This window comes from Geospiza fortis, unplaced genomic scaffold, assembly GCF_000277835.1.
Source record: "Geospiza fortis unplaced genomic scaffold, GeoFor_1.0 scaffold130, whole genome shotgun sequence".
Taxonomy (NCBI): domain Eukaryota; kingdom Metazoa; phylum Chordata; class Aves; order Passeriformes; family Thraupidae; genus Geospiza; species Geospiza fortis.
In genome coordinates, this window is record NW_005054300.1 from 12,243,292 (window position 1) to 12,270,956 (window position 27,665).

Here is a 27,665-nt window from a genome sequence, read left to right on the forward strand (position 1 = left end):
TCCTCGGTCTGCCCCAGGAGTTCTCATGGCGCCTTTCTTCCAAGGGACCATGGAACATGAGAACTTCATAAATGAAACATTCAAACTTCATTCTCCTCCAAAAACTTCTTCAACTCCTTCTGAAACTGAAGATCATGGAAATCCCATCAGCGTACTCACTGCACTGATGATCTCTTTCAATGCCTACATTCCAACGCAAATGAGCATGTCCCTTAACAGTGGCAATAAAAGCCCCATGAAAATGCAGTTTCTTCTATTTTACCTGTTTTCAGTAACTAAAATCAAGGAGGAGATTAAAAAAAAAAAGCTTAACATAAAATCTAAGAATTGCTAATACTGTATTAATAGCAGTACTTTGATTTCTACACTGAGGAAATGATTCTTGGCATGTTGGTCAGTCTACAGGCTAGGACAGAACAGTGTGAGCAAGGGATTTTTAAGACAGCAAGTCTGTGTTCTCGTTATACTGCATTCCTATGAGAGGTCTATATGGAAAAGAAGCCCATCTCCCTTCACATCCCCTTCCCTACAGCTCTTCCTATGTCTGGAAATGCTAGCAGAGAATAAAATTAGGAAGTGCATGTGCTCTTTAAGACCAATAAATTCGCCAAGTCCATCTAGTTGCATATAGTCCTTCCCCAAATATGAAGATCAACTCCCAACTACATTGCTCTTTCACCAGCTTGCTCTCAGATGGGTCCAAACCTGGAACTTCCTTAACCATCTTACATTATCAATTGTAGGGCCTCACTCCATTTTTTACTATTCAGCAGGCTTTTTCATAGTTTTTTAACTGAAGGCTTCATATCCTTTCTACTACTACACAGCTGGGCCTCTGACACACATCAGTCAGTGGGCTTCCAAAACAATGTCCTCCACTTTGGGAACTGTGGGAGTGGGGATCAGTATGAACTTTCTAGATGTACATTGATCAAGGATCAAATAAAGGAAAACAACCTAAGTTTTGAGACAAGGTATATTTATCATACAGCTCTTCAAGAAACCTTGAAGATATTTCAGAACACTAAAATTCACATGCATGATCATAAACCAATTTTTTTTCACCTGGTTTACTAATTAAATATAGTAAGTACTCTTTTAGGTAATCCATGGGCTTGACAGGCATTCTTGGGAGCTCTTTTAAAGATCTGAAAGTTGTAATCACTGCAAACCCCCTCCTACAGTTTATAAGATCTGCTCCCAATTATCTTTAATAGTGTTTGGAATCAACTTCCTCCCTAGGAAAGAAGTATTCCATTTATTTGGGGTAAACTGACATCTGCAGTGTGTAACTAACCATACTGATGAAACAAACCAAACTTGATACACATTCACATGGAACTTTTTAATCAAGCATGCAAAAGTAGGCTGACATAAGAATAAATTGATGGGTTAAGACAATAGGGAACAGCTACTGAATCAGAATAGTGTTTATGCACTGTAATTTTGAGTTGTGTCCTTGGCAGCTTTCTGGGAACTAACCCTTACAGAATTATAAAGAAGCTTCCTTCTGTATAAGGATATCACTGCAGCACTAGTGGTATGGTATTTCAAAGAACAAAACATCCTCCCCTCACCTTAGTATTCCCTACACTAATCAATTGTTTCTGGGTTTTGGTGATGGGATTTTTGTTTGCATAATTTTTTAAGCTTTCTCTCCATTTTAGTAGCATGCCCTTCTCACCCTGCTCAGCACACCTTTTTTTCTTGCCTGTAGTACCTAATCTCTCATTCAGAACATCACACTCTCCCACTGAAGCCTCATACTCAGTACAATAACCTGTTTCAAATGGCCGCTAAAAATCATTTTTCTCCTATCCAAACACATCAGCCTCCCATACCCACAGTATTTTCACTAGCTCACATTTCTTCCCCACATTTCCTCGTGTTATATTCGCCTTCAAGGCTGCAACAAATTCTACGTCTGTTTGGTTTTGTGTCTTTTGATCTCTTTTCAAACCTCTAAGTCTGGTGACAATCAAGCTAGATGTCCATTTATTCCCTTCTTTTTATGTATCTTTCATTTGTACTCACACTGTACCCTGAATATTAAGATCAGGTCCCCAGTAGAGACTGTCAAGTCAGGTATTTCTGGCTACTACCAAAATCAAGTAAAAATAATACTTTCCACAAGTCTTGTTTAGGAAGGCGTCAGGAAAAGAAATTCAAATCACAGAATGTGGACATCTATTAGGTAACAATTCATTAACTGCTTGATCAAGATCAAAGCAGCCAATTGTTATTTGGAAGCTTCAATTACCAGTTTATTAACTCAGAGAACTGTACTTGCTGCTAGTTTATTTGGCAGGCAGTTAACTGCAAGTGCCAACTGATGAAAAACATTCAAACAATAGAAGTAATTATTTTATGTGTTTTGACTACTGTTTTACCTGAAATACTGCTGTCATCAGAAAAAGAGCATAAAAAAGAGGATGAAATCTTTGCAACCAACTTATTATGGTCTCAACTACATGATGAATATTTAATAATAAATCACTCAATTTCAAGCAAGTGGCTTATGAGAACCAACTATAGTCATTCCACTTTTTTAAAGTGCTGCAAAACCCTACTGTTCTCCATTTACATCTTAAACAACATCATCTCTACACAGAAAATTCACATTCTTCCTGCTTTTGTTGCACATGACAAAAAACCAGAAAAGACCAGCCCTATTAGAATGTATCAATCAATAGAACATTCTTCTTTGTGACCTACAAAAAACACTCTGTCCTGTATCTTGGCACTATGGAGCTCCCAGTACAATCCCTGGAAGGAGAACAAACTCTCTGTGGCATGATCAGTACAGTGGACGGATTTCCCCCTTCCTACCCTCTTCCAGCTGTGATAAACACCAAAGCAAAGTCATGCTGAAAAAAAAGGAAAATAAACCAAATCATAGTAGACTTCATCATAAATAATAAATCAAAAAGCTGTTCCAGTGTTATGGCAGGCAAACCACATAGTGGTAAGGACAGCGTGTGTACTGAAAAAATACTTAAATAATGCCACATTTTAAGGGGCAGTGTTTGGGGTTCCAGCACAGAGTCTGCAACTCTCCCTTTTTATAGCTGTTGATGCAAGGTAACTTCCAAATAACCAAGGAATGCATATCTGGAATGATTTCAAGGTTCATTTTCTAGCTACACAAACACAGTCAGGGAGCACATCAAGTTTTAAAATGACTTCAAGAATTTGTGAAATGGAAGTCTTCAACGTGGTACAAAAATAAAATGTGATTTGATTGGGTATGACATCACTGTCCTGTGATCCCATATTTGAAATTACAAGTAATATTTAGAGAGCTAACTGAGCAATTACAGTAAATACAGTGCATGACATCCAAATTCCTAGAAACAGTTGCAACAAGCCAAGAAAGTGTGGAAAAAATACTTCTTCAGTGTTATTCCATGGCTAAATTTAGCTTAGAGAAGACTATCTTCCTCTAGAGTCAAAAGGAAGAGGATGTCACCTTCAGAGCAACATTTCAGAGCAGGAGAAGAGCATGAAGCATCTCTATACAACACAGATGGTGTCAGGTATGCTGTGAAAGGACCCTGAAGTGAAGTGGGGGAACGTGACACAGGCTCCTCCCCACAAGCACTCTCCCTTTCCCAGGCCAGGCTGGAATCTGAACATGCCAGCATGCTCTGAAGAAGGGTAAACATGTCCTGCCTCCACCTTGCTTGGTCTGGACACGTATTTTGGGCAGATCCACCTGACAGCATGCAAGGCTAATTACCTCTCCCCAGACCCTAATAGGAGATTTTCGCATGGTATAGAGCTCCAAATTCTGGTGTTCCCACTGGATGCAGCCACTTCTTCTCCCTCATCTTAGCAAAGCCTAAGGCAAGATTCAAGAAAAAGAGGATGTCAAAGACCTGGAGGCTAATCCAGCATTACTCTGGCAGGACAATAGTTAAAGGCTTCCAGAGCAGAAAGGAGAGCTGGGGCAGGGGAAGAGATGGGCACAGAAGGGAGGGGATGACCCTGCCGCCCTGGAACACAAAACATGCCCTTGGTGATGCTTGCAGTATTAGGTGCACATTAAGCACATAATCCCACTTGTCTTATAGAAGTTTACACATAACACGTACCAGACAGACTTTTACAGGAGGAAGAAAATAGAGCGCCTTGAAAACATTTATCCAGAGGGCAGCAGAGAACGAGTAAACACCTTGAATGGCCTTTTTCCCCCTTCTACTGCCTGCTTAAGGAGAACATGAAGATGAATGTGACCATCTCCATGGTTTGGGGCTGTCCCTTGTGAATATCCCTACCTTTTCAGCTGCTTTCAAGCAAGACAGCTTACATTTCTGGTGCCCAGAGGTTTTTTGTGGGGATTGAAGGGAGGTTTGCACCCCCAGTTTCACTTAGAGTCAAGTGACAGCCCTTATAACTCACCTTTATAACAGTATTTGACTTGACAGCAACACAAAAAGGGGGAGGGGGGAATTTTCAAATACTTATGTACACACATCAGCATTTTACACAAGATAATAAAAGTGAAAGCTTGGCACAATATTACCCAGAGAAAGAGTTTCTGGAACAGGCTTTGGCAGGATGCACAGCAGTCTCCCATGAAGAACAGACTGCACATAGAGTAGATGCAAACTTTTTGATTTGGATCCAGTTGGAATCTATTTACTTTTTCAAGTTTTGGTTACTGCCCACTTTCATAAATAATTGTCTGGGTAATTCTTCAATTGCTTATGTGTTCCTTAGAATTTTTGTGAGCTCTAGGAATTTTGCACACAACCAGACGCATGTTTCCCAAAATGTGCAAAAGCAGTAGAAGATTTGGTGCAATATTATTGTTTTATTAGAAATTAAGGGTTGTAACAAGTGCCACCTAGGAACATTATTGCTAAGAACTTCAGGTAAAAAAAAAAAAGAAACAAAACCAAAAACACACACACAATCTTTGCAGGTATCTGAGAGTGAAAAGAGACAGCAGCAAATTTTTCAAAAGCTGCTTATTAAAAAATAAACACATGGCTGCATGCATAGAATTTGTGAATTCCACCACACCACCTGTCATTTCCAAGTTTATAATAACACAGTACACAACTCAAGACATCAAAAACAAGGATTTTACCAACAAAACTAAACATTCTTTGACCCAATGTCTGCTTTTAATACATATATTCCAGAGATCCTGTCATTTTCCAGTTTTCCTGTAGTGCTTTCCCTCTCATACCAGTACTGCAAATCCACATGCATCTTTGTTATCAGTTCATCTTCCAAGACCAGTACCACAAAGGTTCGTCCTCTCCTTTTTCCTGCAATTTTCTTTCACATCCCTCTCCCTCTTTTTCAGTATTCTATACAGAAAGGCTTTTTACTGTTATCTCCATATTAAAACCTGGACTCTAGTGCAGAGTTGAGAGTCTACTTTCATTCATGGCAGAAACTGTCTGATCTCCTGGTATTTCCTTGATCATGCTTTTCAGTTAAACCCCAGAATAGCAAAAGCTTACATTCATGGTAAATTCCTAAATCCTTTTCTTTCTGACCTCATCTTGGCTAACAAAGAGTACCAACAATCACTTGACATTACTCGAGGGCATGATCCAAAAAATACCTTTAAATTATCCCACTGAACTTAATGAACTCAAACCAGATTGTGACTAAGTCTCATCATTCCCCTTTAAGGAAGGGGATGTATTTAATACTCCATCTTTTCTGTGTCCGAAGAGCTGTATCTCACTTTGGAGGCACTACCTTGCTCCTAAACCCACTGTTACATCCTCTTCTGATGATACTGCTGTAAATATCATCCTGTCTCATCATTTCAATAGATATGTCTTGAGACAAATTTCCCCTCCAAAAAAAGATAAATTCTCTTACTTCATGCCTTTATAGTCTCCCGTTTACTGTTCATTTGCCAGGGAAAACTCTTCAACAACAGCCCAAAAGCTCACTACATAATTCATTTCAAGCCTGTCTACCAGAGCACCTGTGACATTGCTTAACAGCAGCAAGACAGCTGTTATATCATAAATATTGCCTGGGAACGTCAGATGATCTTAATTTAAACCTGCACTCTCTATTTTACCATTTTTATACAACATGGTGTCTGCCATTTTCATTACTGTACATAGAATTCATGACACAAATTCTCTACAATTAGTTTATATATTTAGTTGGATTTTACAACGCATTTGTGATCAAAGAAGATGTTTAAGTCTCAGTTTCAGAAAGGAAAATCACTGCTCAGGAAGATTAAAGCTGGGTATTTTCATCATGTTTGCATCATGTACATTTCTCCCACAAAAAGCCAGGGGTTTGAGCTAGCAAAATTTAGAAAGGGCGTCACAAAAAACCCCCAGAATGCAACAAATTAATTGATAGAGACAGACAGAGACACAGGATTGCACAATTTACTCAAGTACATAGCAGTACTCAAAATCAGAGCTAGCATCTAGATCTTACTGTCCAGGCAGCCTCTGTGACAGTCAGTTATTGAATCTGCAGCTACAAACAGAATTGATGTTTTTTAAAACAGAGACTACAAAGAGCTGAGCCATTTAATGCAGACATCAATATTTACAGTAGAAAATAGCCTTTTAGTCTTACATAATCAACAGTTTTGAACTGTTTGAAGAAAGGCTTAGCTAAATGGCTTTCCCTATCCCGACATTTAAAGTTACTCTGAAGAGAAAGGTAAATGGTGATGAGCACACTGACTGCCTACAGTATTATATTTGTATACCAAATGATAAATAGGAAGAAATAAAGCAAACTTGTATTTTACTGGCTGAACTAATGGAGACTCATAATGACCTGCACACCATTAAGAAGAGTCCTTGTAACTGAAACTTTACCAACATATTTGAACACATTTTAGAAACTGGATCTTGGACCACTAGCTATCACATCTACCTTGTTCTCACATATTTTCAGGTGCAAGTTTGATTATAAATATTAATTAACTATCATAAATATTTCTGCTCAAATTTTTAAAGAATGGTTTTCAATATATTTCTAACTTTTACCTTAAGAGCACAGAAGATGCAAGAATCACCCATACATTTGTGCGTTGTGATCTGACGGAAACTGCGGCGAAAAATGTCCAGGTGCCAGAGAACCTGAAACAGAAAAGGGGACACAGCCAATTTTATATAACATAAAATACTGCATAAGCTTCTGCTTAAACTGCATATGCTGAATAATCTAAGAAGTATACCAATGTCAGCAGTGATCATCTCCAAAGGGATGCCTTTTATCTAACTGCAAGTGATGTTTTCAACTTTCTTCTTTAGCTGTAACCTTCACATGCTAACTTACAGTATGACCTTCCTCTGAATTTCTTGCCTTGTGCTTTTAGATTAGAAAACTCACTTATTCATCCATGTGGCAGTGCTGGCTTAAACAGCACCTGCTCTGACTGCTCTGCTGTGCTGGCACCAGGGCCGGCCACTGGGCAACTGCACCCTGAAGCTGAGCAGAGCTGCTGAGGACACCCCCTGGACTGATGGGGATGAAACTCTTCCTTTCTTCCAATCCCACACAGCTTTCGTGTTCTGAGCAGAAAGCCCAGATTATGAAGAAATGAGCACCAACAGCATATACATGCACGAGTCCGTGCAAGAGGAAACAGCAGAATGCTAAAATCCGTTATGCCCAATATTATCATTATTAAGTGTCCTGACAGGCCATGATTACTAACCCCAGCCTGTTAGGGCAGTTACAACTTTCTCTCAGGAGAATTATGGTGGTAATACCAGCTGTGTGACTAGGTAGGGTCATAGCACAGAAAAGCAAGTGGGCTTTCACATATTCTGCTAGCAACAGTGAGAGGTGACATCTGCTCTAACAGCACCATGTTTTTTTATTCTTCACTTTTACCACTAAACCTGTACACTCTTGGGAAATTATTCAAATTATTCAAATAAAAGAGCAACAATATCCACCTCTGAGGCATTCTACAGTGAGCTCTTTACATGTAAATGTGGTCAGGACTGGCTATTTCAGCTGAAACTAACTTTCCTGCAAACCTCAGTCACCAGCCTTCCTGAAGGCAGAAGTCTGCACTGCAAGAAGCCCTGACCTAAATCACGTCCTACCAGGTTCCGGACAGAGCAGCAAGGTCCAGGCTGACATGTGACTAGCTAAATGCTTCATTAGCACAAACAGAGGAACCAAACTTCTTATTTGTGATGGATGCGCCTCAAGTAACTGGCTAGAAAAAATTTAGCACCATGGCAAAATTTGCGCTGGTTTCAGGAAGTGTTTTCAACTGAAACGATCTGTTATTTAAACCATACTAATATGTAATATTCAGTAAACACATTTTTAAATATCATCTGTAAGTTTCCCAAAAATTCATAATTGCCATGGCTATGTTTATACTCAAACTATCCCTGTACTTAAGGGTCTGGGAGGAAACATAAGCCTTGAAAACATTTGATTACACACAAACATTCCTGAAGAACTACTGCAGACTTTACAAAAGGACAAAAAAATCATGTTTAGGAATGAGTCCAATTTTTTAATGTAATTGCCTTTGGAGTTTAGCTTGAATGTTTATAGAAAATGGTAAGAGTGAGGAGCAACAAACATTCAAGAGCATTTCAGACTAAGTGTTAAAAAATGAAGATATACCCCAGAAGTATGTATTTTATGAAATTATTATCATCTTGCCTTTTTTTTTAAATTCAGCTCTGATTTTAAGTACTTTCAGTATCCTATCTCTCTTCAGCTTTAGAAGAAAAGGATTTCTGTAGCAGATTAAAGACCAGGTCATATGCTTTCATCTTCATGTATGGTATGCAGCTGGTATTAGGATCTACTTAGTCCAGACCCAGGTTCACTAACTCAATATTAGGAAGCAGCTGGTCCTTACACCTTACAGCTTAATAAAGGTAATTGATACAGAACATCACTAGAAACTTCTCTTTGCCCTGTCATTCCTAACATATTAAGCCTATTGAGGGTCATAGTTATATAAATATGTATTATTTACACTAGGGGTATATGGAAGCCTGAAGTTAGTTGAGAACCTGATTATGCCCATGGAAAAAAAGCTAAACAGAAGTCAAACCTACAGTGATACAGTCTGTTCTGCACAGACAAGTCATATGAAGGCATGGAAACTGATGTGAAGAGGTTTTAAGCCCTGCTGCTAAAATGACTGAACCTCAACCATCAGATATTCAAAGCATCTAAATGGTGACAGCACCTCTATAGCAGCCATGCCACTTCCACTGAATTTGGCACCAGAAAAGGCTTTTCTTCTAATTCTACTAAATCAAAAGGCAAACACTCAGTCATTTAAACTAAGCTACAAAGCAGCAGCCAGAAAGAAAACTGAACTACATAAAATGGATCTTGTATAGTTATTATCAAACCTTGACTGGTTCAACAAAAAAAGTTTACTTTTAAGGAGTATGCATTCTGCAAGCTATGCAATATCCTATTATTTTAAAATACAATTTCTATGTATATTTTTAGCTTGGGTTGACATTCTACAAGCTTACACATACAAAACATTCAAGTAAATGATGACTGTGTAAATGCTATTGAATTTACTAGGAAAACCTGAAAATTAAAAAGCTGCTCAATAACTCAATCTGCTTTTCCAAATGTAGCTTTATTCTATATAGGCCCACCAACAGCTATGTACTCAAGTTTGGCTGTATTGCACAGTGCCTAGGAAAACACTGCAACAGACAGAGGGCAAAACCAGAAACATTCTTTATTCTGTGCTCTTACCTGTAGCGCACTATTCAGGAAGCAACTGTTCTGTCCTGGTTCATTGCTGAGACCTTTACTGGGTGCTATGGAGGTGGTATTTCTTGGAGTAAACATGCCCTGTACATTGCCCCGACCCACAGAAAAGTAATTTCTTTTCCAAGACATCTTCCAGTTTCAGCTGCAGAAAATGCAGGTTTAGGCTGGCAGAATATTTGACTTGATCAGATGCTTCCTTTCAAAATATTTGAAACTGGAACAACACCCAGTCTTCCTTAAAATATAGTTTAAACTGTATTTATCCTTTTGCCAGGACTCAAGGAGCTTGCTTCTTTTAAATCCAGTCTGGGATGCTATTCTTCATTTGCTGCTTATGCATGCAAAAACCTCCTTTAAAAGCAGCCACATAGAACATTTGCAAAGGGATTGAATCCATGGTTGTGCAAGTTCATGTTAAGCTGCTTCTCCCTTTTCCAAATAGGCAGCAACTTCAGAGAACAAATGGCAAATCAAGGAGGTCTCAGACTCCAGATGAGAAAAACAACAATTTCCTCCCACACCCCCAAAAACACAGCTTCTGTAATCCTTCTATAATCCTCCAGAAGAACACGGGAAAAATCCAATTAGTAGGGGTGGAAAGAAACCAAAACACAACCTTGGCAGCTCTCTTTCAGTTACATGTATCTTGGGTGATGAAAGAGACATTAGCCTCACAGGGGAAAAAGAAGTAACTCCAGAACTTGAGAGCGAAGAGCTCTATAGAAGCGAGACGTCTCCGACACAGCTCTTCTAATTCTGCATGCGATCTTTAGAAACTTCTTCTCCCGATCCTCCTTTTGCAATCGGAATGCCCAGCCGTGCCAAAACGCTTGAGAGAGAAAAATAATCAAAGGCTTGCGTCATTTAATTACTCTTGGTTTTGTGGTGTTCTGCCAAGACCAGTGTTGCCTCACCTCCCACAATACACTGAATCTTCAGAGACAAAGCAAAAAATATAAATGTTCCTCCACCCAAAAAATAAAATAACATGGAAAAGAACAGAGGATTCTTAGAAAAGCATGTAACAGCAAGGAAGTTTGGAGTATGTCGGCAAGGTTAAGAAGGAAACTAGATTGAAAAAATAAACCACAACATTCAAGTAAACCCCACGGCAGTAGTCAAACATATCCTTTACAATCTTGTAGTTCTTTTTTTTAAATAATATCTTATTCGTTCAAAGAGTTATATGAAGATTTGTGGTTCTATGAACACATGCTAGCATGTTCTCCACCCTAGAACTGGGATTTTGCACTGAACATGGAAGGCACAAGGCTCATCCCCGACTCGGCAACCCACTGCATTCTCCAGGGAAAAAAGTCTCCAAATTTTCTTCATCAGAAACGATGTCTACCTCTACTTAATCTAGGTACCTGGGATATATGATGTCTTATAAAAGGCACAGAAACAGGAACAAGAAGATTCATGACAACACATTTTTTAAAAACTCTCCTAAGTGTAGTCCACCTATATTCAAAGAAACTTGCATAGTATTTTCCAGCGACATTCCCAATGACATCTAGAATTCTACCAATTTTGATACACATAACAACAATTGAAATTACCTATTAGGGCTAGTATTAGCAAGATAACTCTAATCCAAATGTATTTAAGTATTAATTGCAGCATGAAGTCACTACCAAATAGACATAGGTAGGGTCTGTACATCAGCAAAAATTAACTGAGAGTATAATACCCTACAAAGATACCCTGGGTATCTCTGAAGGCATGTTCTTCATCTTCCACACAATTATAAATTCTTCATCTCCTGTCAAAACACACAGAACTTCCTAAATACCTCCAAATGTGTTACAGCAGCCTAACACATTCCCTTCTAGTAATATTTCATTTGTATTTCTCTTAAACTCATTCTACAAATATTAATGAAGTCTCAGCATTGCTGTAAGGCAGGCAAATATGTTCTCACAGATGAGCAGTCCTGGTTGCCAGTGTGCCATGCAAAATTTCAGACATGCTTGCAAGCCTGCAGGCACAGACCATTGCCGTGCCCGTCACACAACATTCCTGAGTGCTGAACTTATATAGGAGTCATTTCAAAGTAATTTCAGCCTCAGCCCCCTTTCTTTGCTCAACCCCTTAATGAACCATGAGCCAACCATATTGTGTGAGCTACTGAGGGATCAATTTAGGGATCTCTGCAAAGCAACACTACTTGCGATAGGTGCAGGGGCTAAGACTGTGTCACAGACAGAGCAGTGCTGAGTGTAACAAACTGAGACAGGCAGGCTCTGTGCTGCCTCACCAAAACCACTGAGCCAAACACCTGGTCTTCTTTCCAAAGCACCTACAAACAAACAAACAAAAAAAAAAAAAATACAATCCAAAACATGCCCAAGACACACAGCTAAGAGGTGCACCTATTCAGTGGACTTCAAGTTCAAAACACAACTCTGCTCTCAAAATGGGCTGTAAAACTAACTTTTGAACAATTTTTGAGCAAAGCTACATCAGATATGACAAAGTGATTACATTTTTTTTGTTTATTTTTATTGTTTTGGAACGAAATTCAGGACTAGAGGCTTTGCAGTTCTGCCATAGCAGCAAGACTACTTCAAACTGGCCTGAATCCCTACAGTAGCCATGTAAGCTTAGTACCTGCACTGCTTCTGCTCAGGCTTAGCGGAACTGCTTCTTACCACCATGACTGCTCACAGGAGCACATTCAGTTTGCTCATTTGGCTACACGGCCTTTGCAAAGCTAAGAAGAAGCAAAAAACACTTAAAGCTGGTAACCACCCAGGTAGAACAAAACCAGATCTCCAGATCACAGCTTTGTACTCTGCCAACCTCTAAAAAACTTGCCAGTGACATACAACAACTCATATTAAATAAACATTATACAAATGCTTTAATAAGGAGTAAATAAAATAATAATAGATAACATATAATAAAAAAAGCCAACCCAACTTCGTAGATCTTCCTGCTGCTTTGTAGCAGCTTCCTTTGGGAAGGCAGGAGGGCTCCCAGCCACAGAGACAGGCACGGGGCATCACTGCAGCAACACAGCCCCAGAGCAAAGCTGGTCATGGTTCAGAACACAATTCTGGCCTGAAGAAACCAGAGTCTGTCCTTTGAGAGCAGAGCACAACACTCTACAAGATGTACCACAGAAGATTTCAAGACCCTGTTTATCCCCATATTCCCTGGCTAAATCAATCACACAGAAACATAATATCTCAAGTTGCATCCTTTATTCTCTGGCAAGGGCTCACTATCATTGTTCATTTTTGGGGGTGAGGAGGAGGGGTGTGTGGAATGTAACACCCCTCTCCCACTGCAGTCTCATGTAGCCAAACATTCTAGGCTATTGCTTGAACTCTCAATCCAAGCATGTGGGTGAATTAGAACAACCCTGTTTAGGAACAAAGATGCTTCCATATAGCACTAGGCATGGCTGAAACCACCAACTAAATATTTATCACACTATTAAATAAGAGCAGAAGTCTGAAATTCAGTGTTTATTACTTACATTTCTGAAAAAAAACCTTTCAAAACACAGAACAAAGTAAATGCTTCAATGTGTGAATGTGTCTGATTTTAAAGAGACTCCTTTCCCCCAGGTATCCTACCACCTATTCTGATGGTAGGGAGAAGATTAATGGTGTTGAGGGCAAATCCTGCCTTCACATGCTGCAACACCTCTGAAACCCAAAGAGGTGAGAAACAGCTTTGAAATCAAGATCCTTTGATAACAAAAAAAGACAGAGTTGTCCAAGACAGTTGATTTTGATGAAAGTTTTCACCCAGATGGCTCCTGAGTTTGACTCAGTGAAGAGGCACAAGAATAACCCCATGGCTGTTCTCACCTAGATGGAAAGTTTGTAGAAATAGAGGCTTAAGAACACACTTTCTCCATGTACCTGCAATGATGAAAGTGTTTGTGAATTTCTGCATGGATTAAATTATATTTAATTGCAGAGATATCAACATTAAAGTCTTAATTTAATTTAGACATCCCAAAAGATAGTCAGCTTTGGAAGTCAGTTTAAATTCAATCTTGAAGGCAATGAAATAAAATACAGGGGTGGAAAAACTTCCCAATACCAAATAACTATGAGGCTGGATGAAGAAAAGAGTGAAGAGGGCAATGATCTGACAGAAGCAAAAGAAGATGATTTCCTCCTCTTGAGGATGTCTTCTTTTTGAGATTCTTAGCTAGCCAGAAATACGAGACAGATGTATTTGCTCACCTAGACAATAAAGTGCAACTACAAAAAGGTAAGATTTACATTCATCTCTATTGCCAAGAATTTTTTCACAGTACAAATGGGACAACAGAGGGGAAAAAATTTCTGCTTTATGCATGCATTTCTCAGCCTTGATGGCTCTGCTGGGAGAAAGGGGCAGGGAAGAGTCTGTAACACTTCTGCTGTCAAGCTTGCACCCATCTGTCAGTCTTCCTATTAAATGAACAACCTGATTACCTGGCTCTGTGCTACCTGTGCCAACTGGGAGGAACCAGGAACTGCAAGTGACAGCACCTCACAGTGCCATTGGTGCCCACAACAGACTCATACTGGTCTTCCTTGTTTCCCATGTGCTATTGCACAATTCTCAGTCCCTGAAGCGTTGTAGAGACAAAGCTTTGAGTACCAGGGACCTTAGGCTAACTTCCCAGAGCCTTTTCAGAAAATAGATTGCTAAGGTTATGATAAATACTCTTTCAGACACCAAAGAAATCCTCCTATCTACTAGAAGCAAATTATCCGAATGTCTGGCTAAAAGTAGCTGATAAAGACAATCAAAATTATCTCAGAGTGAAGACTAAAAACATGCTTCCCAAAATCCATGGATGTACTTCTGCGGAGAGTACTGATACAGCAAGCCTGATCTAACACCACAGGTTTCTCCAGAAGAGACAGTGAGGCCATTTCTTAGAGATTACCTCAAGATAATGCAAACAAAAATGGCTAAGACTAGACAGAACAGCAAACAAAACTAGCATAACAAACATTATTTTTGGTCATTACCACTGTATTTATGCAGCCTATCAACCAACAGAAGAAACTGTAGCCAAAATACTGATGGGTCAATCACTTTTTAGGAATGCATTTCCCCAGGGCAGCAATGTTGCCATTTCTATAGATAACTTAATACTTCTACAGTCATAGGAAGGAAAAAAAAACTGAACAATTTTATGAAGAAAAAATATGTTTTTATACCAACTTTTGAAACCAACAACCAATAGACCATGAAACAATGAAAACCAACCCACTCAACATTCCTGTTAACTGCTCAGACCAACAAGAGGCATGGAGAGATCACATTCTGCAGAAACACTCCGAAGTGAGACCCTGTAAGCTGCTGGGGTCAAGTATAGCTTTATATACTGCATGAAAACATTCTTTACAGCAAAACATTCTCTAACTTCCTCATCCAAAATGCTAGTAGGTTTTATAAAACTCTGGTGGACTGCCCCTTAAAGCAGTGTAATGAAATCTTGCAAACACTTACCTAATCTGAATCATTTGATTTTAAGCCTGACAGTCAGCCAAATCTATTTAAAGAGCATCTTTCACAGTTAAGAAAAAAAAAACACCAAAAAAAACCCCAACCACCAAAACCCAGAAGAAAGCCATTGGCTTTGAAATGCAGAAGATTCTCCTCCAGGGTTACAGTTTTAGCAGCCTTTTCTGCAGCCCCTTCTGAAATAAGGATATCAGCTGATAAACACCTGTGCTCTGTGCTGACAACCACATAGACTTCTGTTCAGAATAATGGAAAAGTACGTCACTTTTCTATACAGCTATTGAGACAGGAAGGTAGCTGTGTCCAGACTTTCATAAAACATCAAAATATCCATCTGCCTCTCAAATAATGAAAAAAGCTATTAAAACCTATCTGGTAAGGAGCTCCAGTACAACATGACAATTATTTAAAGGCAAATATAATTAAGAAATAAATTTAAAGCCCAAATGCAATTCTCAATATTTAAAGCCAGCATTACAGCCTTTTCTGATCAACAATTACTTAACCTGTAAGATGACCTAGAAGTTTCTAGAGTAAAGCATATCTTCTTAAAGACTGCAATTGTCTGTTCAAAGGCAAACAATGAGAGAGTGGAGGTCAGACCTAAAGATGCAAATGCCACATTATTTACTTTCTGTGGGGTTTACTGCCAGAACACATTTTGCTCCCCAGATAATGGTTCTACTGACAGAAAAAACAGTATATTAATAACCATTGATCTCATGCATCATGGTACTTTCAGCGCATGAATTTGCTGCGGAGGTTACAGGGAATGGAGGCAGACGAGCCCACTGGTTTTACTTCCAAAATCCTTTGGAAGCAGCAGCCACCTTTACATTACACGACCCTTTTGTATCAGCAACTTTTCTCTGATAGTTGGAGAGGCAAGGAAGATATATAACATTAAGAAAGTCTGCCCAATCCTAAGTGAACTCAAACCCTTTCAAAACCATCTGCATTCCCTTCAGATCTACCCTTTACAGTTGGTCAACATGATAATAAAAGCCTACATTTTAACTCACTTGGATTTCCAAAGTGCTTATCCTCAAGTTTTCTATTTCTTTCTATATGAAATATAAGTTTATTCTCCCAAGCCTTTATTTAAAAAACATTCTACCTCACCCCAGGCTGGTGCTAGACATTTCTCAAGGAACAAGGGTAGAGTGAAATCCGCTTTTCATCCCACTCTGCATGGAACTTGTGGAATTTGGATAAATGGAAAAACACAGAAGCTTCAAATGTTATGCAATTGCTCAAAAGTAGTTAAATATCACTAATCAATCCTGTGTAAGACAGGAAAATATAAAAGTAGGCAGCTGTCAACCCTCCGGTGAAATGGAAGGTTCTGGTTTGACTCAGCAAGAGCTCAGCCAGCCTCCTGCTACCAGTTATTCCCTTTCCAAATCTTTACCTTGACTTTCCAAAGCAGAGCTTCAAGATTAATTTAGTATTTGATTCAGTATCCAGGTATAAACACTTTGATTGCAAAATTCTGTATTTTACAGCCATCAACTATTGCCAAAAGCTTTCAAGGCCCATTTTCATATGGCACCTTATTAACAAAAAATCTCATCTCCCACTGATAACACATACCACTGATCCGAATAAACAAGGGATTTGCACTCTGGCTTGTGAATTCCAGTCCAACAATGACTTAAGAGCCCTAAAAGATTTCAGAAATAGTCAGCAGTATTCAACAACATATGGCTTAATGACTGGTTAACTTTTTAAATCCTAAAATCCTGCTGCCATTCTTTTCCTGACCTTGCAGATTTTCACTGTTGAACAGAAAAATTCTTCCTCATCTGTAACTGCTACCTTGTTGTAACTGTGAGTTCTCCTGTCAATCTTCACACCCCTTTTTTTGCTTAAAGCAGAAGTCAGTAGCAATCAACTCCTAAATCATACACTGTTCACATTACAGCACCACAAACCCCTCTGTTCTATTAAACTCTGTTATAAACCAGTGATTTCTGATATGTTTGAATGTGGAAATACACACATCCATACAGAATAACAACCACACAAGAAACAGATTTTGCAGGAAAACAGAAGAAGTCTGGCTCCATTAGTACTTTTGATTTTAAAGGAAACACAACAAAGATTAAGCAAAGGCAGCAACACATTGAGAGCAGCAACAAACTGTGATCAAACAGATGGACAGTTTGGGTGGAAAAACAGCTCTTTCTGCTGATGTGCTAAGAATCTCAAAGTCAAATACTGCAGTGCACTGTTCTCTCCTGGTAGTGCTCAAGGGGAAAGATGACATCCAGGGCAGAAATCAGTTTCCTCAACACATGCACATGATGGACCTTTTGATAACACTGGCTAGTGAAAACTTCCACAGAGGTGGGCAGACAATTCCCACCTCTCTTGTGATCAACAGCTGGGGCCAGATAATCTATTTGTTAGTACCATAAAAGCATTTATTCTCTCCATCTTTGCTAAGGACAGTATTTGGTATTAAAATAATAGTTCTAGATTAAAGTATTAGTTCATTGTATTTTGTGTTTTATCTATACCACCATTATCATGTACCAAGACAGATTGTAACTCTCAAGTTACACCAAGGTGCAAAATTAAAGCTGTACAGGGGAACTCACAAAAACAGAGTAAAGGCAGAGTGAGCAGCAGCTTATAGTTCCTTTGCTAGGTCCCAGTATTAAATGCTTACATCATTTTTTTCCTGTTTTACTAAAACTGACAAGCAGAAGGAGCACTGCTGCACTGCAGAACATTATATAGATTCATACTTCACATAAAAATATAAAGCAAATGCTCTCAGCATGCACAACATGCTGATTATTCTTCTTTTTTAAGCAATCATCTGTGCTGTATAGCTATAAATAACATTTCAGCAGAATCACGAGTGTGCACACATGCATAAGCTGAGTTTAAGACCATTACTATGTAGTTTCAGAAGAATAAGTATAACTAATAAGAACAGGGAAACTAATTTTTGCTTCATTTGGCTCTGTATAGAGAAGCATTTGCTGTGAAACTCACTGAAGACTTCAGAACTTGAGTAGGAAAAACACTTGCACACACCACAAGAAAAAGCTTACTTAATCAGAACATCCCATATCCAACAGCACTTAATAGCATATGGAAAAGTAAAACAAACAGGTTGGGGGAAACATGCAATGACACCAAACACCTCACCAAGAACCTGGAACAGACAAGCAGGGGTAGTGGAACCGTACAAGTAGGAGGCCAGCAGAAGAAAACATCTGACCAATGCATTGAGGGAAATCAGAGGAAAAGACTGTCTCTGCAAGCTGATGAGCTGGGTCCTGTCCTTTTCTGAATATGAAGCAAATAGACATGACTATACCTCAAGACTTTTCAACCCAAACTAGCAAATAAAGTGTTTGGATTATGCTGCCATGGCCTCCCTGTGGCTCCTGCAGCCCAAGACTACACCTGGCCAACCGGTCCATCGCTGGCTGATCCAACAGCCATGGACATAACTGTGCTTCTGCCCAGCTGCAGACTCAGTCCACCACAGACCTTAAAAACTAAAGAGCCATTTCACAGGTCTCTGTGAGTTCTGGAAAAAGAGGATAATAACAACTTAATGCACAACAATCCTGAACTCACAGTTGAACATCAAATATAGGTGAAGTCATGAAATGGTTCCTACAAACACAGGAAAGGAACCCTTGTATAACAGGACGTTCAGCTACCTCCATTACTTGATATTTAACTTTCATTGAGAAGCCCCTTTAAAATAGATAAATTGCTTGAATTCTTCTGGTATAAAACATCTTCTGAAAGATAGTAAAAAAAGCCTTAAAGTCAAGTTTAACAGATCTTACAATGTGAAAGCTGGAGTAGATAGCTAAAACAGACAAAGGATACTTTCTTTGTCAAACATTTCAGAAACTCAAACATTAGAGAATATGCCTAGTATACAAAAATGAAAGCTTCATGTGTGCAGATTGTTGTACAAACTCGTCTTCTGAAATATGTATCTTTTACTTTATGTTAGAACTAATAATAAGGTGAAGCCATGAGATTGCATACGAACTTTCACAAAAACCTGGCCTCACTGAATTCAAAATACAAATACAAATTTTTAAGTTATTATTCAAAATAACTGGTTGTCTAAGTCTTAACAGACATTACTGTAAGAAATTTCTTACATACTGACTTAAAAAACTTATAACACCCTTTCCAAGATTTTAAAATATTAAAATCTGTAAGTAATGTGCTGGGGAAGAAAAACCCAAACTAACTGTCGTTCATTTTATAAGATGCAGAAACAATGACACAATTTCCTTCTATCAAAATCAGGCTTATGGAGATGATGCTATTGTTTTCATTCAAAAAGGTTATTTTATCTTCACCAGAAAAGTACTGTGAAACTACCAAATGCAAAAGGGATTATTTTGTGTCCCGCTGTGGCCTGGAGAGATCCACAGAGCATGAAAGAGACTCTTGTTAAGCACAAGCAGGCTCTGTCCTAATGGGTCACAGAAGCAGAAGCTGTGTAAATGCAGTATAATAGAAACTGAACAGATCAGTTGGGTGTTGGGGTAAGAAAAAGAAGAATGATGTCAACAGCTTTGATTTTTTTTCTCTGCCTGGCAATAAAATGACCCAACTGAGTGGCACCAGAAGCTCCCTAAAAAACACCCAGCAAAAAACCCCAAACTCATCTAAACAAAAAACCCAAATCCCCTTACCTCTCCAAAAAAACCAAAACATCTCCCAGCCAGAAAAAAACCCAAGCCCCAGGAAGCACTCAAGAGGAAGTTATATACCCTGAAAGGGGCCTTTCCAGATTATTTGTGGGTTGCTCATCGGCAGAAAAAGATCATGAAGAGGTAGGTCACAAGAGCTCTTTTCTTAGCAACCGAAGAAACCTGTTAAAGATAAAATTAAAACTATTCTGAAGGTGCCCAGGAAAGTCATAATACATTTAACCAACTAGTACATGTGGAAAGGAAAACACCTCTAATGAAACTTCTTGCTGTTGTTATTTTAAAACAGACTGACAAGGAGCAAATTTAAGGATATGTACACATGCTTTCATACACAAAAAGGAGGCCTGTTCTGACAGGACTGCAAAGTACTCAGCCAACAACAAATGTTAAAGCCACTAATTTCAACATTGAAAGAGTACCTAGAGAAAACTGCAGTTTAGCTCAACATCAGACAATAAGATTTTAACCTGCTTTGTACAAAAAAAAAAGAAGTATGCTGTTACTTTAGAGATTCAGTTTAATTTCTTTCAGCAGTAATTCAACTTTTTCAGTGCTTCTGTGGGTCTGAGCTCTACAAAAAAGCAAGCAGCTACCTCTGTTTCTCTCCCAAATCTGATCTTGCACTGGCTGAAATCACATGTGAAACTAAACACAACGTACATACCCTTTAAATAGGGACTCCCAGGAGTGCTGCAATGTTAAGCACAAAGGATTAAGCAGTTTCTGGCTTAGTGCAGCACAGAACACATGAAATTTAGAAAGTACAGCTTCCTAAACTCGTGTCTTCTACTCTGTGTACTTGGTTCATCTTTTTTCTTCCACCACAGGGAAAAAACGCCCAGCCTACAATGATGTGTGCCACTCCCTAAGGAAAGTACCTCGGGGAACAGCACTGCAGCACAGAGAAGCTTTGGGGAAAGGTCTCAGGCAAGAGACAACAGCAGCTTTAGGGGTTCTTCCACTCCATCACACACAGCAGGGAACAGGAAAGTAACTGGGTCTCAGGATGATAACATTTATGTAAGCATTTGGTTCCTGGCTTCTAATTATGGGTGCCATACTTTAAGAGTGTGGCTATGCCATGTAGCACTCCTGGGGGCAGAGTCCTATCCTGTCCTCTTGGGGAGATACCAAGGCTGTTCAAAGATGAAAGCTCCAGGGATTGTGTGGTATGGCTAGTCTTAGCACAAAATTTCCAGTAAGACATTTGGGACCATTCAGTGACTGACAGGCTGGGCAAGCAAGACATAGCTGGTAACAGGAAACTTGCACACAAACCTATTTCCATTTTGTATTCTCTAGATTTTTTTTTCTTTTTAAAAAAGTAACATTTCTATTACTATTTAAATAAAATATGGCTTTTCTGATGTTAAAATACTATCAGTCTTTTGGGAATTCACCACAGCAGAAGGGTTAGACACATCCATCTCAAAAACTGTGGAGGACTCCATATCCTGCCATGGCAATTCAAAATAGTCCCTAAGGTTTGCTTCTTCCTGCAGGCTCCTGTACAGGTTACGCAGGCCACCACTCCCTACACTGGGATCCCCTAGAGCTGGTCACAGGACAGAATCTTCATCTTCCAGTTGCAAAGCAGTCACATGCTGCCCACACCTTCTCTTGCCAAATTCTGTTAGTGCCAGACCAGCTGATATTGCTCCAGGCTCGCATCTACAAGCATTGTAAGGCTGTACAATAGAACTTGTTTTCCTCAGAATTCCCCAGACAATACGCTGGCAACATAAGAAGCTGCTCAAGAGATGCAACTGTTGCATTAGCAACTTGGCGCAGAAAACAATTCAGATCCAGAACACCAGCAAGGCAATAAGAGGACAAAACCAAACACTGTCCTGTTTAAAAGTCCTCTCCCCTTAGAATAACTGGGCTTCAAGGAACAATCACCTGACATCTGGGAAAGCAACATCTGTAACAGCTATCCTTATCAAGAAGGGTTACCATACCACAAAGGTATTTTCAGTTATGTTATTACACCAAGTTAAAACTTTTTTGAGAAAGAATTTACAAAGTTTTCCTTTAATACTAGACAAAAGCATTCAGACACACTGTTACTATAATTATTATCCATCGCTTAACCAGCATTACAAGTCTTATACAACACTTCCTTATACACACACCTGTAAGGGAAACAGGAAAAAATAAGAATATTTTATCCAGATTAAGAGTCTATGCATCCTTCCTCTGTGATTAAGAAAATAAAATAAATCATGCACACGTGTGCATGCACACGTGCAAGTAAGTGGATGATCTGGAAAAATCTTACATTTTTTTATCCATCAGAACTGAGCTCACTCCATTTGAAGTTAAACTGCTCTGAGCTTGAGCGAAAAGGTACAGTATTAGAGGCATTTTCTTTGCTAAACTAAAAGGAAGTTTCTCCAGCTTTTTCAGTCACTTAAAAAGACTATTAATATGACTGTAATCTGGTCTCACATCTTACATCTGTGTCAATTTCTAGGAGAAGCATCAAGGAAATAATATCAGTTGGAACACGGTGGAGTTGAAAAATGGCCATACTGAAAAAACATCTTCCAAATGCATTTGTTTCAGCTCTCTTAATTTTCTTCTTGATTATGTTTATGTCTACTCAGAGGGGCAGTATGAGCATAAATTTCTCTAACACATTGCTTTGACTATATCCAACTATTCCCCCTTCCCATGGTAAATCAGTCTTCCTGCACTCCCTTCTAAGGGCCCTCAAGTTTAGCATAATATTGACTTCCACATTTCTAAGTGCATTATTAAATCCTGCCCCAAAAGTTTATGGTCCCAGTCTTCAACCAGCCATTAGTAACATTATAAAGCAAGTGCTTCTGTTTTCTCTCCCTCAGAGAAGATGGAAACATACCAAAAACATCTACAAAAGTATCTGGTTATCCTCCAAATCACTCCTTTCCTGCCAAGCACACAGAGAAGCTCAGCAGCAAAGCAGCAGGTGTGCCAAAACCATTGTTCAACCTGACAGTCACCACAGTCTGCTTCCTTCACTCCTTAGGCTGTTTGCCATGTTTCTCTGGCCTTAAACAGAGAACTCTTTAACCTGGAATCATCCTGTTTGGGATTTTAAGATACCTAAAACTCTTGAGACCACTGTCATAGCCTATAGGCATAACTACATCAGAAATTAACAACTTCAGAAAACACAAACTTCTGTATATCCACTGCAACACTTCTTCATCGAAAAACCCCAAGAGGTTTCTGAACTGTCAGTTATAATAATAGTAATAAAAAGCCTACAGCTTCTCCAACTCCCATGAAATACAGTGTTCTAGGAAGAGGATGTATAATCTCAGACAACCTCTGAGAGGAACCTTATTAAATAACCAAATGAAGCCAAAATCTTGGGGCCACCAGAGTAGTGTGGAGAGGGCACTTCTCCCTCCACAACTGCTCAGGGGCAGGCAGTTCACACTTAGGCTCACAGAAGCAAATTCAGCTCACAAAATTAGCACATTTGGAGAGATGGAATGAGGGGAGGAGGGGGTTTGCTTTATTTCCTACTAGGTTAGCGATGTGAATCAGCTTATCAAGAAGTTATAGTTAGGGCAAGGCCATTGGGACTTCATCTTCCAGGTACGGATCAGATGAATCCTGCCTCTGAAGATTATAATCAATGTATTTGTAATTCTCGTCTGTTTTAGGCTGCCTGAGAAGTCATTCCTTCAAAACAATCTGGAATGCATTAGAACAGGCAGAATGTTTATTATACTGAATGTCAAGTATGGGAGCTGGTACATAGATTATTCTCCTCTCCTTCACCCTCTCTGATGACAAAGTCTAGAACCGGACTCATAATTTTGTGGAATTAGAACTTCTGCTTAGTGTCACCAAATATATCAAAATAGTGTGAGGGTTTTTGTTTCTTTTTTTCAAATCTAGAAATTTAAACAAATACATACTTCTTGCTAAGCTGAACTGCAAAAAATATGAAACAGTACTGACAGACTTAAAACAATCACAAAACTATTATTATTTTTGAAAACAAGACACTTGATAGAAGGCAGGGGATCAGGAAAACAGATAAAGCAAGTTGACTTTTATAAATCAGTACATTAAAATAACAGAAAAGCTCTGCATATGTTTAGTACCTCATTTCATTATCAACTTTCTTACACAGGATCCAACAAGTAGAGGGAAGAAAACCACATCTAACTTATCAAAAAAGCAGTCTGGAGCCCTTCTGACTAAGTAATTCTTAAACAGTACAATAAGTGGGATGGGAAATTAACTGCCAACATCCTTTTCAGCTATAACAATTGATATGGTGAGAAGAGATTCTGATGGGTTTTATCTTCAAATTTATCATGGATACCATTAGACAAAAAGTTATGGTATGGTAGACCAGAGGCAGCTTATGTCTTAGAAAGTACCTTTCACAGAGGTAGAACATCATAAACAAAGTGTACACATATGAAACACCATTAGCTAGCAGGACTGGAACACTGAAAAGCAAACTATTAACTAAGTCAAGCAATACTCTTTCTTTGTATCTTAGAAACAGAAGTCAGCCACACTGAAAAGCAGAATTTTCTATCTTTCGGTACCATATGCAGGAGAGAATTCCTATGACAACCTGAATTCAATCAGAAAAGTCACATCACAGTGATGGTGATGCTGAACTAAAAATCAGAAAGACCTACCTTCAAAAGCTGCTTTCTGTTTATTGCGTGGACTCCACACTGGTATCACAACAGAAGCTGGAGATCAGAGAGATTTAGGAAAACTGAGGACTCACTGTGAGAGTAACTGCTCTGATTAATACTTGCAAGAAAAATTATTTAAGGGAGGAGGAAAGAGCTAGAATAGCATGGGAGGGGATAACCTGCTGTTTCAAACAATAGGAAGCTGTTAAAACAAAAAAACAAGGGCCTCTCTAAGCACAGGAAAGTCTCATTTGAAAAGCATTGCCCCTGCTGCCACCTACCAGGCAGGCAGCCCTGACAACAGAGATAAGGCCAGAGGCCCAGCCCTGCTCACTCCCCTCGGACACAGGGCCAGGCAAGGAGGAAGGTTTTCCAAATCCTTTTATAAAAGAGACCAGACCGGGGGCAGAGGAGGGGGAGACAGGGCTGCAAGGGATGACTTCATTTTACAAGCAGCAGCCTGCCTGTGCAAGGCAGGGCTCCTCTCAGTGTGACAAGTGGAGAGGTTCCTGCAGACTCTGCAGTTAAATGTCAAGGATTGTTTTCTTGTAGAAGAAATTGATAACCAGGATCAACATGTCACCATTTAACAGAAAAAATGGAAAGGACTCGAAAGACAGATTCAGTTTTGGTCTCTCAGTTTACAGCCCTGCAGTTGCAATACAAACTTAAAAGCAGTTTTTCAAAGAACAATTATTGCAGGACACTTCCTGGAACCATCCCCAAAGCCCCCAAAGATACAGATCACAGAAAAAAGAAATTTGTTCAGAAAAACGGCTTCCTATCCCGAAAACCCCCCATCAGCTCAGCATTAGCATTACTACAAAACTATTCCCAGACACTCCTACAGTACAGCTCCAGGACAGGGCTGCCATCTGCATTCAGCATCAATTTGTTCTAACATGGTCACGTTTAGAGCACAGACAGGGAGACTTTTTACATCAAGACCAAAATAGCTGTAGAGAAAACTTTGGTTATGTTACCAAAAAAAACCCCAAAGCAATGCACACCATTGTCTTGCTGCCCCAGCACAATATACTGCTAACAGAATCAGATTGAAACATAATAATGCTGTGGACATACAAGGAATTGAAGATACTATCCCCACTGGGACCATTTACCTAACAGAAACAAACAATGCAAAAAGGAAGCATTTGGAATACAATTAAATTGGTTTGCCTTAAGAACAATTTAGTCTTGCAGGATAGAAGGGGCTGAGCCAAGTTTTAACTATGTCTTTCCATAATGATAGACTTTTGAAAGGACAAAAATAGGAGAACAAAAAAGGAAAAAAATATAGCAAAAGCACAATACCCTAAGCAGTTTTACCTCATGATGCTTCTACACAACTTTTTTTTTTAAGATTCAGTGTGAGCAAATTTCAAATAAAGTAATTTTCCAAAGTGCACTGACTGTGCCATAATTGTGAACAAAAAACAGTCCAATGTTCAGTAATCATGCTGGGCTCAAAACCTCCTCCACAGCTGTGCGTGGTTAAAGCAGCATGCTAACTCTGTAGCACTCTTCCCTCAAACAGCTTGTTTCAAGGAAGCCAAATCACTTAAAAACACAGTTTGCAACACCAACACAGACTTTTGCCAGGCAAAAGCAATATGCCAAATACAGAAAGAGCGACCAAGTCTTCCAGGTGTCTCACCCTATTTCTTGGATCTGCATGTTTACTCTCAAATATCTGCAGAATTTTACCAAGAGTACGGTGGCATTATTTCCACAAAACAACAACCCAAAGTTGGTAAGCAGCCTTGCAGAGAAAACACTGGTGTCTACACTCCTTTAGTCCTCCTCCTTCCAAAGCACAAAGCATTTGCCTTTCCTCCTCAGACACAATACCACATACATCCCCCCCCCATGACTCCACTGCCTTCTTTGATGAGGTGATGCCAGCCAATGCTCACGAAAGGGCAGAAGCATCTAAATCAGTAACATCAAGAGTTTTGTAGTACTCATGTTTGCAAATTCCTATTTGCTTCTGCCTTAGTTTCCATAATTTTAGAGCTCGATTTCAGCTTTTTGATAAAGTGCTTCAGGTGTCCACACATACTTGAGTAAGTGCAAGGAATATGGATCCAATGGCAATTGGATCCAATTGGACATTTTCAAACACCTGTTTTGACATAATTTCGCACAGTCCCTCAGCATGTGGATAGTGGAGACTACCAGTTACCTGTCTAAACAATAACCAGTTCTTCAATATTTCAGTGCATGAAGAAAGCATGAAAATTATTTCTAAATGCTCTCTTGAAAGCAAGATCACTTCTGCTTCCATCACACCTAAAATTAAAACTTTTTAGAATCACAGAGCAGCAAAGGACAATAAGTGTTTTACTACTGAAACAAATCCCTCTGCATTAGACAGAAAATAAGAGTTCACTCTGTGCTGATGAGGGTCTGACAGTTCAAACAGCGAGCACAGCTCCATGCCTTGAGCAGAAGCAGGGGTACAGGCCCCCAGCTGAAGAACAACAGTGCTACTGCACTCACAAAAGAAAACTCTGCCAAACATACCAGCTAAGAATCTGACTCACTGCCACCAAACTATGACAGAATTCAGAGCAATTACCACACTTCTGCACAGAACAGGAAGAAAGGGGCGGGGGGAAATAATTTCAACTCTTCTAACATTTCATCTAAAATAGTACAGCACAGCAACCCTCAAACTGTTCTGGTCAAATACTGCAGCCTTCAGGGCAACTGGGAGAGCAATGGTAGCAGCAATTATACAGCCATCCACACAGCTACCTCAGACAGCAATGAGGCAGGAAAACCAGGCAAACTAAACCAACAGAGACAAGCCCGAAATCTCTGCCTTCCTTGCTTTTTTGCTTTGGTTCAGACATCAGCAATCTGAAGCAAATGTATTTGCAAATAACCCCATCTGTTAGAAGCATGCATGCCAACAGCATACCTTCACAGCTGGCGAGACAAAGAGAGATAGCCAAGAAAAATGACAAAAACATAAATTAAAAAAAAAACTGAAGAAACAAAGTATAGATGAGAGAGCTGAAACAACCATTCTCTTAAGACTGAAAAGAGTTATTTTCCAAATGTCTGCAGA

General features: G+C 39.3%; 1 protein-coding gene across 1 annotated transcript in view; it reads right to left on the minus strand.

Annotated features, from left to right (window-relative positions):
- USP54 (ubiquitin specific peptidase 54) overlaps positions 1-27,665 on the minus strand; it is a 91,667-nt gene that overhangs the window by 36,501 nt on the left and 27,501 nt on the right. The window contains exons 2-3 of the mRNA XM_031062214.1: positions 9,715-10,561; positions 6,996-7,088 (exon numbers count right to left, since the gene is read on the minus strand). Coding sequence (XP_030918074.1) covers positions 6,996-7,088; positions 9,715-9,861 — 240 coding nt within the window. The 5' untranslated portion in view covers positions 9,862-10,561. The remainder of the gene's footprint in view (positions 1-6,995; positions 7,089-9,714; positions 10,562-27,665) is intronic.